Raw genomic sequence first — 12,589 nt, forward strand, 5'->3', positions numbered from 1 at the left:
TATTATTTTAATTTAATTTAATTTTTGGTACCAGGGATTGAACCCAGAGTCACTTAACCACTGAGCCACATCCCTTAGCCCTTATTTTTTGAGAGGGCCGGGTATTGGGGCTTGAACTCAGGGGCATTTGACCACTGAGACACATCCCCAGCCCTATTTTATTTAGTGACAGGGTCTCACTGTGTTGCCTAGCACCTTGCTGTTGCTGAGGCTGGCTTTGACCTCAGGATCCTCCTGCCTCAGTCTCCTGAGCTGCTGGGATTTCAGGTGTGTGACACCACTCCTGGCCCCCCCCTTTTTTTTTTTCAATCAGAGACCCTTGGTTTATTTATGCACGGTGCTGGGGATGGAACCCAGGGCCTTGTGCATGCGAGGCAAGCACTCTCAGCCCCATCCTCAGAAACTTAATGTTGATCAGGACTGTAAGCACTTCCCAGAGCTGCCATGACCAAGTACCAGAGCCTGGGTGGCCTAAACAGAGGTTTATTTTCTCACAGTTCTGGAGGCTAGAAGCCCAAGATTAAAGTGTTGATGGGTCTGGATTCCTCTAAGGCCTCTCTCTGTGGTCTGAAGATGGCCACCATCACACTGTGCTCACCTGGTCTTCCTCTGTGTGCATGCACCCCGGTGCCTCTTTGTAGAGGTTTTTCCTCCCTCCATAAAGATACCAGTCTGATTAGATTAGGGCCTACAGTAAAGATCTCATGAGCTGTACCCCCAGCCCTTATTTATATATATATATATATATATATATATATATATATATATATATATATATATATATTGTTTTAATTAGTTATACATGATAGTACAATGATCTTGACATATCATACATTTGAATCAGATAGGATATAATTTCTCATTTTTCTGAATGTACAGTTTGCAGAATCACATTGATCACACAGTCAAGTATATACATTCAGCAATAATAGAGTCTGTTTTATTCTGCTGTCTTTCCTTTCCCCCCTTCCCCTCCTCTCCCCTCCCCTCCCATCACTGCTCTCTACCCAATTCTTTTTTAATTTTAGGCCCTAGGAATTGAACCCAAGAGGTACTTTATCACTGAGCTCCATCCTCAGTTATTTTTATTTTTATTTTGGACAGGGTCTTATTAAGTTGCTGAGGGTGGCCTCAAACTTGTGATCCTCCTGCCTCAGCCTCCCAAGTCACTGGGATTAGAAACAAGTGCCCCCATGTGCACATAAAGATCTTATTTTAACTTAATGACCTCTTTAAAGACCTGATCTCCAAATGCTATTGCATTCTGGGGTACTGGTGGTTAGAACTTCAGCATATGAGTTTGGATTGGGGGGATACCTTTCAGTCTGTAATAAATGCTGTCATCTAATATGTAGTCCATATTCACATTTTCCAATTGTCCCAATACTGTTCTGTTGTTTTTGTGTTTTTTTTTTTTCCCGGTTATACGTGACAGTAGAACTTATTTTGGCAAAGTATACATACATAAGGTAAAACTTATTCTAGTGGGTCCCACTCCTGTGGTCGTGTATGATGTGGAGCTATCCTGTCGTGTACACAGACACAAAGCGAGGAGAGTTATGACCAATTACCTCTAACCCACGCAGTTCTTAACAGCATTTGCCCCTTGACCCCGGTCCAGTTTGTCCTGTCTCTGTAGTGTCTTCTGTCTGGAACTGTTTTTCAGCCTTTGTTGAGAAAGTGAACTATCCAGGCGCAGGGAAGCTGAGGTGCACAGAGGAGTTGGGGTATTTTTGTCAGTTTTGTTTTGCTGTGACCAAAAAACTGACAAGAGCAATTAGAAGAAGAGAAGTTTATTTGGGGCTCCTGGTTTCAGAGATTCCATCTATGGTCAGCTGACTCCATAGCTGTGGGCCCGAGATAAAGCTGAGCATCAGGTGGAAAGTTCTGGCAAAGGAAAGCAGCTTAGGACATGACAGTCAGGAAGCAGAAAGAGAGCTCTGTTCACCAAGGACAAAATATGCACCCCAAAGGCAGTGTGCTCCAGTGACCTGCCTCCTCCAGCGACTCTACTGCCTACGGTTACTGCTCAGTTGATCCAGAGCCGAGGATTAATCCACTGATCAGGTCACATCTCATAATCTCAGCACTTCACCTCTGAAAATTCCTGCCTTGTTTCATATGAGCTTGGGGCGGGGGAACACTCACATCTACTTAGGGATGGAGGTGATGGCCCCTCAGGGCAAGAAAGCTGTCCAAAGGTTGATTCCAGTCCCTGGGGTCACCTTTCCTGGCTTTTTCTTTGATGTCAAAGTGCTGTAGTGAGATTGCAGTAGATTGATCTTGAAGCAGGAGATGGCGGCCCAGGGCAGACTGCAGGTCTGCACTCCTGGACCCCCTCCAGGGTTAGAGCACACCTTGTGCAGTTCAAAACCACAAGTAAAATATGTAGTACATTCACCATAAGTGGCTGTTGCTAGGATCCAAAACCACAAACAAAAACCGGGAGATCTAAAATCACGAGATGTAAAATCATCAGCAGAGGGGAAGTGGGTCAAAACGACCCTAGTTGAGTACAATTTAAAGAGTGGTTACTAACATCTAAACAAACATTCTCTGACATTCTGTGCATTCAGGGTACATTGTACAAGTACAGTGCATGAAAATTGCCATTTTGTGTTGCCCAAGATATACTAAGGCAGGCAGCTGTTGGTGGGTCCAGAGGCAGGGCTTTCCCATGGGAGAAGCATTTCTTACTCGACATGGAGAGTCAGGGTAAAATGGAGTCTGTTTGGTCATTGCCCGAATAGCTTGGCCCATAACACAAACATCAGGAGGTGAGCTTGGATCTTAAAAAGTAGCTCCAATAATCAGAGCTACCACATTGTCAGTCACTGCTCATATCCAACTTGATCAACGTGCAAGTTTTCTTTGCTGGGCTGGTAGGCTTGCGGAGCCCCGAGTGAAGTCTGCTGATCCCGTGATTCCATTCCTGCAGTCTCAGAGTCCTGATCTCACACAACCAGCAACACAATCTATAATGGTAAACATCTTCTGAGCATTCCTGCCATGCCGATCAATAGGAAATCTGAGCCACTCTGAGAGTCTGTGTGGTCAGAAGTCATTATGCTAAATGCTTCCTGTGCATTAGCTTACTTCATCTTCTCATCGATCTAGTTGCTGTCATTGTCCCCATTTTATGGATGAAGAAACTGAGGACTGAGTGATTTCTCTAAAGTCATAAACTTGCAAGTGACAGTGGGGTGGTGGATCAGGGCTCGCTCTCTGTGTCATCGCCTTCTGGAACACCTGCAATCATGCCTAGGATACTGTGTGAAGCAGCTGATGGTGGCAGGGGGTCAGTAGAAGGTGGCTGCCTAGTGTGTGCCTGTGGGCAGCCTAGGGTGGAATCCAGGGGTCTGTGTCCCTTGAGAGCAGGGCCCATGTCTGGCCTGTTTGCTCACTGGCCCTGAGGAAGTGCTTGGTCAGTGTTGGCTGGGTATTAAGGCAGAGAAAATGGTAACCTTCAGAGACTGAGACCGTAGCCCCTGCAGACATGTGCTACTGGGGTTTCACACCCACCCGTGGGACATTAAGCACTCAAAGTTTAGTAGACTTTTCTCTTCACACAATATTTGTTTAGTTGTGGATGAACACATCTTTATTTTATTCATCCATTCCCTTACGTGGTGCCGAGGATCAAACCCAGTGCCTCACGCATGCAAGGCAAGTGTTCAACCACTGAGCTACAGCCCCAGCCCATTCACATAAATTTTTAACCATTAATTTTTTGAAATGTTAGTAAGCTTTAAACTTTTTATTTGGGTAGGGGGACTTTCCATGTTGAGCCCTCGTGCACAGTTGGCAGGCACACTTATGGGGTCTCTCTGGAGGGAAGCTTGATGGTCCATCTCCAGAGCTTCAGAACATTTATTTTGACTCTGCAGTTCGTGACCTTTGCCTCAGAGGCTGTGCTTTCTGATCTCAAAGCCCAACTTTCCGGACATAAAACTAAAAGAAAATTTTATTCAGCTTTTTACTTGGGGACCCACAGCTGAGTTTGTCTATCCAGATGCCAGAGAACCATCAACGGACCAGGTTGCGAGGCCAGCACGAGGGACAGGCCCGTAGTGTCTGCACTGTGTTCCAGTCCTCCTCTTTATGACCCATGTCACTAAAGACAAAGGAGAACAAGACCATCTCTTGGAGGCTCAATATCGGTAACCAACAGGTGCCCGGCCGAGTCTGTACAAGTCGGGAATCCTGAGGATGAATATTTACAGATGTTTTCTCCTGCCAATCTGAGTTTGGAAAGGAAGGAATGAGGGGAAAAACTCTTCCTCTTTCTCTCTCTCAGGCACTAGGTAGAGACACAGGAGAGCCACTCATGAGGAATTCTCGCTTTTTCCTGCCAGCTTCTGCCAGTTCCCAGGGTCCTATCCACAGGCTCCAGAACAAGTGGGTCATGCTGGAAATCCTGGCTAGCTTGGCAAACACTTGTCAGGGAGGAAATATAAGTTCCTTTTTTCGTTTTCTTTGCCGTCCTGGAAATTGAACCCAGGGTGCTCTACCACTGAGCTACACCCCCGTCCTTATTTTATTCTTACACAGGGTCTTGCTAAGTTAAGCTGCCCAGGTGGTCCTGGGACTTGCAATCCTCCTGCCTCAGCCTCCCGAGATGTGGGATTACAGGTGTGCACTACCACACCTGGCAGGATTTATAATTTTTTTCTCAACACTCCGGAATTCATAATAAACAGTGTAACGAAAGATTGACAAGAGAAAAGCAAGCTCATTTATCAACACGGGCGGCGCACATCATGTGGGAGAAAAGCCCTGTGAAAGGCCACTCAGAGCAGGGGCTGAACTCGGCTTATGTAACAGCCTCAACAAGGAACATTCACTTTGAGAGAAGTGACAGGAGAAAGGACAGCAGCCCTGTGCTTTCAGAGGTGGGGACCTGGGCCAGGACCGGCATGGAAGGGACTCAGGCCTGAGGTTGGATTGCAGACTCCTCCTGTTGCTTGTTGGTCTGAAGAGCTGTGCCCAGTGGTTAGCTTCTGTCCTTCCTGGGCCACATGGGAGGGGACTGCTTTCCAAACTTATGTCCTGGTTTTAGGCAAGTGGGGAGGGCAGGGAGGCACATGCTGGGGGGCACATCCTGGTTTCCTTCAGCCCTGTGTGAGGAGCTGGCAGGAACCCGTACAGGCCTTCGTGGAGACAAGTGTTTCATTTCTCCTAAGAGTGCGATTGCAAGGTCATGACAGGTGTGTGCTTGACTTTGTAGGAAACTGCCAAACCTTTCCAAAGCTCTTTGTACCATTTTACTTTTCCATCAGAATATATGTGACTTCCATCCCATCTTTAGCAACACTGGGTATCGTGTTTCAGAATTCTTAGTTTCATATCTGCTAGGGGGGTGAGATGTTAACCTTTGGTTTTAACTTGAATTTCTCTGAAACTGGCCTTTTTTTTTTTTTTTTTTCTTAATCTTTTTTAAACAGGGTCTTGCTCATGGCCTAGGCTGACCTCAAACTCCTGGACTCAAGGGATCTTCCTGCCTCAGCCTCCCAAGTAGCTGGGATGACAGGCATGCCCTGTTGCACCTGGCTTACTGGCCATTCTTAACCAAGAACTGTTAATCATTTTCCCATTTTTAAAATTGGGCTGTTTAGCTGGGTGTGGTGGCACACACTAGTAATCCCAGCCGCTCAGGAGGCTGAGGCAGGAGGATCAAAAGTTCAAAGCCAGCCTCAGCAAGTTAGGGAGGCCCTAAGGAACACAGTGAGACCCTGTCTCTAAATAAAGTATAAACTGGGGATATGGCTTGGAGGTTAAGCGCCCCTGGGTTCAATCCCTGGTACCAAAAAAAAAAAAAAAAAAAAGGAAAATCAGGCTGTTTCATATATGTACATATTTTTCTTGATGCACAACTCCACATTTGTGGAGTACAGTGTGATATTTTAACACATGCATAGAGTATGTGGTAATCAGATCAGAGTCACTGGCATGTCCATTATCTCAAACCTTTCTCATTTCTTTGGGTTATGAACCTTTGGAATCCTCTCTGGTGGCCAGTGTCAGGTAGCGTACTGTAGAAGAGCAGAAACGATTCCTCCTGTCCACCTGCACCTTGCACCTTGCCACCCCCCTGCCTCCAGCCCATCCTTCCCAGCATCTGGTAACCCTGTTCCACTTTCTACTTTTATAGCCTCCACATGTGAGGACACTTAGTGCTTATATTGGTTTTGTTGTTGTTGTTTGGTTTTGGTTTGTGTGGGGGCGGGGTGGGACCCAGGGCCCCCGCATGCCACGCCCTCAGCCCCAGCGCTTGTGTTTTTATGCTGACTCATTTCACTTAACATAACTGTCGTCTGCTTCCATCCGCATTGCCATAAATGACAGGATCTCATTTTCTTTCTTGTGGCTGAGTTATTCCAGTGTGTGTAGTGCCACACTTTCTTATCCGTTCATGTGCAGTGTGCACCCAGGCCGGTCCGTGTCTTCGCTACTGTGAACAGCGCTGCAGTAGACACGGGTGCAGGTGTCTCTTTGACATGCTGATTTCTTTGGATATATACCCTGTGGTGGAGTTACTGGATCTTTTTGGAGGTTTATAGCCAGGCATGGTTCTAGACTCTGCTCTGCTCATAGCACTCATGTCTGTGTTTGAACCAGTGCCATATGGTCCTGATACACAGTCTTGTCAGGAAGTGTGAGTCCCCAACTTTGTTCTTTTGCAGAAGTGTTTTGGCTGTTCTAGGACTCTTGTTTCCACGTCCATCTTAACAGTATTGAGCCTGCTAGTCCATGAACGTGGTATCTCTCCATTTATTCAGATCTGATTTCTCGGTTTGGAGGATTCGATACCACGTGTCTGTAAGGGCTGTGTAGCACAGCAGCATGTCGTTGTGTTGTGCATACTCAGCTGCCTCTTGCTGCTCATGTAGGTCACATCTGTTGCCCTGTCAATCATTAGCAGTGCCACAGAGCGTGTGTGTTGTCTTCCTGTGCACCTGAGTTTTACCTTAGAATAACCCTGGAGCTAAGTTACCTTCTTGTCATCTTTATTGTTTGCCTTGTTTAACTGTTGAGTTGGGTGCAGTTGGATGTGGAGGGCCTGTGCTTCCTGCTTGTTCTCAGGAGGCCCAGCAGCATGGATCCTGGGACGGGTGTCAAAGACAGTAGCAGTGGGCCAGGCTTGTGCTGTATGGTTTTAAACAGAGAATTTTTTCAAAAGGATTAGGAAGAAAAAAAAAAAAAGGAGATTAATGTGAGAGAGGTTGATGTGGCTTGTCAAACCTCAGCTATTCACCGTCTGGTCCTTTGAAAGTTTGCTGAGCCCTGCTTTAGAGCACGCTCTGGCTGGACAGATCTGATCACCAAGTGCTTATTACCTGGGCAATTGACCTGGGCTGAGCTGGTTAGTACTTAATTAAGCTCCAGCTCTGTTTTCTCATCTGTGGAAGTATACTGGGGGTTGTTAGAGGGCTTTTTTTTCCCCTCTGAACTTGCAGGAACCTAAATCTGATTGCTCCTGTAGGTCCTATCCCCCTCTTCCTGGTTCGGGCATCAGGGTAGTCACCTGGCTCCTGCCCTCCCTGGCCATCCCGCTGAAGAGATGGGGCATGTACCAAAGACACTTAAAAAAAATCACACCCTGCTTGAAATAGCTGAGGACCAGTGCCAACCCAGGGCTCCAGGCCTCAGTAGAGACAATTAAAAACAAAAGAAAACAAAAACTTGGCTTCCAGTGAGGTTTGGAATTTAGAACCTTGAACCCTGTATTGTCATGTGATTGTTTGAAATGTTACCTTCTAACTGCCTCTCCCTCTTTGAACTGCCCACACCCAGAAAACTGTGATCACAGAGAAGAGGGCCACGGTGACATGCGGGTGAACCCTGCTGTGCCTGCTGTGCCGTAGCCTGGCTTGCTGAAAACTTGGGGATTGGTTTAGAGCAGCACAAGATCCCCCAAAGGCTCAAAGGATGACCTGAGGGACCCAGTGGCCCGTGTGGAAGTCGCCAGGCCTTCCCGTCCAGAGGGACAGGCTGTGGCAGCCTGGTGGGCAGTGAAGGATCAGCCCTGCGAGGGTCTCCTCTCGGGGGATCACAGAGGTAATTCGGTGACTAGTGACGGGCCGGCACCCACTCCAGCACTGCCCAGCTTAGTAGCTGTCCTGTGGGTGGGCTGGGGGTGTTGTAGCCTGTGGATGTCCCGGGCATGCCAGGTACACTTGCCCCTTCCTAGGATGGAGTCCACACAATCATTATTCTCTGGTTTGTGCTAAGAGTGGTTTTAAAATAAGAGAAGTGTGAAATGCCTGGTTGACCCCCCAGGCTCCCTGCAGGAGGTCCCCCTTACTGGCTGTGAGCTGTGGGCAGAGAAGGTGGATACCCATGGCCTCCCCAGCACACCCCTCAGACAGGCACCCAGCGGGCGCTGGGTCTCTGTTTTGGTGAAGGAACAGAACTGCGTTTATGGGTCGTTTTTTCCAAGTCCTCATCTCTTAGAAAAGGTGCTGATAAAATGTGACTGTGTGTGCCTGGGGGTGTGCAGAGGGGTCGGTGAGCTGTTGCCCCCAACCCAGGCACCTGGGAGTGGTGCGTAGCCCCCTGTCTCTGTGGTCTGAACTTCCTGGGAGTGAAGGGGAAGTGGAGAGTGGCGATGCCTCCCGGGCGCCTGTCTGCGCGTTTCCTCAGGAGGAGCATGGGGGCCACCGCAGGGCCCGGGGCTGCAGGGGCTGGTGGCCTGTAGGTGCCCATGGCGCTCGGCCTAGGGCTGGCTCCCACCATCTAGCTGGGAGTCTGGGCCGGTGGTACCAGCTGGCCACTGGGAGTGGGCAGCGGCCCCAGGAGGGACCTGGTGTCCACCCTCTCGTCTTCACCCACGTGTTGGGTTACTTGGGCCCCTGTCAGCAGCCGCGCAGAGTTGGGATCAGCCATAGCTTGCTGATGGCTGCGGACCCCCTGGGTGGCTGGAGCACTTACTTATTTTGAAATGTTTTCTTTTGAAATAGACATAGGTTCCTATCAGTTGTAGAAATGCACCTAGAAGTCCCCCGTGGCACCCTGCCTTTGTCATGGCTGCAGGATGACTCTAGGTGACGCCCACGCAGTCCCGAGCTCACTCAGGTTTCTCCAGCTCTGCAGCCCCGTGGTGTGTGAGTGTGTGTGTGAGGTGTGTGTTCTGCGTGGTGTGGTTTTTTTTTTTTTTTTCTTTTTAGTATTTATTCTTAAGTTTTTTTTAGGTGGACACAACATCTTTATTTTTCATTTATGTGGTGCTGAGGATCGAACCCAGTGCCTCGTGTATGGTAGGTGAGCACTCTGCCACTGAGCCACAACCCCAGGCCCCCGTGGTGTGGTTTTAACACGCTGCAGGTCTGCCTGTCCACCACGGCCCTCTCTGCACATAGCTGCTTCTTCACCGCCAGGTGCTCCTCAAGCGAAGCATTGGTTTTTTTTTTTCTTTTTTAAATTTGTTCTAATTAGTATACGTGACAATAGAATGTATTTTAACATATTGTACATATACGGAGTTTAACAATGTAACTTCTCACTCTCTGGTGGTACTTGGTGTAGAGTCACATTGGTCGTGTAGTCATTCATGCTCCAGGTTAGTAATGTCCTAGTCACTCTACTGTCTCTCCTATTCCCACCCCCTCTCCCTTCCCTTCATTCCCCTTTGTCCAATCCAAAGTACTTCTATTCTTCCTTAAACACCCCTTCCCCACTCCCTTATTGTGAATTAGCATCTGCGTATTAGAAAACATTCTCCTTTGGTTTTTTGAGATTGGCTTATTTTATTTAGCATGATATTCTCCAGCTCCCTCCATTTACCAGAAAATGCCATAACTTCATTCTTCTTTAAGGCTGAGTAATATTCCATTGTATGTATATACTATATTTTCTTTATCCATTCATCTGTTGAAGGGCACTTGGTTGGTTCCACAATTTAGCTATTGTGAATTGAGTTGCTATAAACATTGATGTGGCCACATCACTGTAGTATGAAACATTAATTTTCCAAACCAAAATCTTTTTCTTTTTCTGATTTTAGAGAGAAAGAAATGGTATGCAAAAGAATGGGCCAGGCACAGTGGTACATACTTGCAATCCCAGCTACTTGGGAGGCTGAAGCAGGGGGAGCACAAAGGCCAGCCTCAGAAACTTAGTGAGACTTTGTCACAAAATAAAGTAAAAAGGAGTATAGCTCAGTGGTAGAGCACCTCTGGGTTCAATCCCCAGACTACAAAAACAAAACAAAACAAACGGGGATTAAAAAAGAAGTTGATCTAAGAAGGAAGGCAGATGGCTGGGAGCTGTGGCACCCACTTGTAATCCCAGCAACCCAGGAGGCTGAGGCATGAGGATCTCAAGTTCAAGGCCAGACTGGGCAAATTAGCAAAACCCTGTCTCAAAATAAAATAAAAGGACTGGGGTATAGCTCAGTGGGAGAGCACTTCCTGGTGTGTGTGAGGCCCTGGGTCGGTCCCCAGTACCACTAAGTAAATAGATAGATCCATAAATTAATTCATAAGCACATAAATGACAAGAGTGTTGGGAGGTACTGACCCTTGCCTTAGTGACTGATTTCACCTTGTCCTTGAGACTTTCTTACATCACTTAAACAAAGCAGCACAGCTGTCCCCCACTGCTGGAACCTGCCCTGGCACCATCCCCAGCGGTTTGTAAGCACTCTTTACCTGGTTTCCTAGGTGGTGGCTGCCCTGCGCTCTGCTTGTCCTCCTGTTCTCAGGACATTGTCCTCCTGTTCTCTGGACGTTCTCTAGAGGTGGTGCCAGTCACCCGTCTCCCCGGTGTCCTGCTAATAATGCGGCTGTAGGTGAGCTTCTCCCTGGAAGTGAGGCAGGTGGCCTGCAGGCCCTAGGCCTCCCACGGGCTCTTGAGACCACTCAGGCCCAGGCCAGCGTCTGCTCCTTGCCCTTTGGAGATGCAGCCTTTCCCCCACCGGCCCTCTTGGTGCAGTGGCCTCCTGGACTTGGGTTTGGCTTCCTACCGAGGAAAGCCGCCACAGCTTCTGTCTTCCACGTGCAGCTCCTGAGCACAGGCAGGATGGTCGTGCCTCCTGCCAGGGATTCTGGGCCACCCGCATGGCTCTGGGCAGGCGCTCTGTGGGGGGCCTGCATTAGACTCTGTGGTCTCCCTGAGTCCTCCTGGCAGCTGCCAGGAGGCAGCTCCATCTTCTCAGACAAGAAGTAAGGCTCAGGCTAAGTGCTTCCCTGGGTCACCAGCTGGTGTGTGGCAGAGCCAGACTCAAAGCCAAAGTCGAGTGCTTCACCTCTAGGCTGCCATTGACCCAGGACTGCCTGTGTCTTCTTGCAGGTGAGCCCAGGAGAGAATGGGGGACCCCAGGGACTTCTGCCCTCACCTGGACTCCATAGGGGAGGTGACCAAAGAGGACTTGCTGCTCAAATCTAAGGTAAAGGGGCAGACCTTATGACCAGGGCCCACGCCCAGGGCTGCTGTGCCTGGTGCACCGTGTCTGAAACAGGCAGCACTGGCTGCCCTGGGCGCTTAGCCTCTGTGCAGATGGGGAGGCTGGCGTCTGTAGGGAGTCCCCTTCCAGGGCTGGATCCCGAGGCCATTAATTACAGTCTAGATGGGCCATTAGCTGTTGGGGCCTAGCAAGTGCTGCTGAGTCTGCCAGGGACCAGTTTTATTTTGCTCCTGCCGTGTGGGAGGAGCCCAGGGCCTCGGAGAGCCACACCCAGCCCTCCGTTCTCACTACCTGGGCTCAAGTGGAAGGCGCTGCGCCTCTTCTCTGAATGGGAGGATGCAATGTAATTGTCTTTTTGTTGGTGAATTAATATATTTTGAAAAATCACGCTGTCACATGGCCAAGAATGAAACAGCAGGAGAAGGTAAATGTCAGAAGCCCCCTCCTTCGACCCCCTAGGTAACCACCTGCCTTGGTGTTTATTGTACCTTTTCAGTTTTTCGTGCAAATACAAGCAGATGCTCTCCCTCCCCTTTCTGCCCTTTCTTGCATAAGAGAGGGCAGACTGCTCCCTGTTTTGTGTGTAAAGTGCTTCGGTCACACAACAGCCTGCCCCGGAGCTCGTCAACCTCAGGTTGTAGAGAGGCCCTGTCCTTCTCTGTCTGGAAGCTTGGCCACGCTTCATTGTGGACACGGTGACTGGCCCTCTGAGTGCCACTGTGCGTGGCAGAGCTGTGCAGGGTGGATTTCTGGGCATGTGCTGGGCTTTTTCCAGCCCTACCTCACCGCACCAGTGGCTTTTGGCTTGAGCAGGGTCATGGGCCCTGGTGAGGGAAGTTCTCCAGCATCTGGAGCTGCTTTCGAAGTGAGTCTGCCGCCCTCATGGCGTGGACAAGGGCAGAGTGAGGCTCCAGTGCACATTTCTGCGCCCTCTGATACCCGGTTTCTTCCCAAATCGCACCAAGGAAGGAGCAGGCCAACCAAGAAGGGGTTTCCCAGGAGGCAGGTGTCAGGGCAGAAGGCGAGGGGGGTGGGGCCTGGGATGGTCTGGGCTGGGCCTTCCAGAAGTGTGCTAGTGTCCTGGAGCCCCGAGCGGAAGACTGGGCTCGTCTTCGGCACCTCTCTGACCATCCGGAAAGTTATGGAGTAAACCCAGCACTGTTTTAAAATACTCAGGGGCAAGGC

The 12,589-nt window shown here is 49.2% G+C and overlaps 1 protein-coding gene across 7 annotated transcripts in view; it reads left to right on the forward strand.

The window, feature by feature from the left end:
* Usp20 (ubiquitin specific peptidase 20) overlaps positions 1-12,589 on the forward strand; it is a 39,700-nt gene that overhangs the window by 5,711 nt on the left and 21,400 nt on the right. For 4 of the 7 annotated variants that reach the window (XM_026386480.2, XM_026386479.2, XM_026386484.2 and 1 more), the window contains exons 2-3: positions 10,662-10,789; positions 11,290-11,386. In XM_026386480.2, the coding sequence (XP_026242265.1) occupies positions 11,306-11,386 (81 nt within the window). In that variant the 5' untranslated portion in view covers positions 10,662-10,789; positions 11,290-11,305. Of the gene's footprint in view, positions 1-7,920; positions 8,059-10,661; positions 10,790-11,289; positions 11,387-12,589 lie in introns of those variants that run through there. The other 3 variants (XM_026386483.2, XM_026386482.2, XM_026386481.2) reach the window with 2 other exon arrangements.

This window comes from Urocitellus parryii, chromosome 4 (assembly GCF_045843805.1).
Source record: "Urocitellus parryii isolate mUroPar1 chromosome 4, mUroPar1.hap1, whole genome shotgun sequence".
NCBI lineage: Eukaryota > Metazoa > Chordata > Mammalia > Rodentia > Sciuridae > Urocitellus > Urocitellus parryii.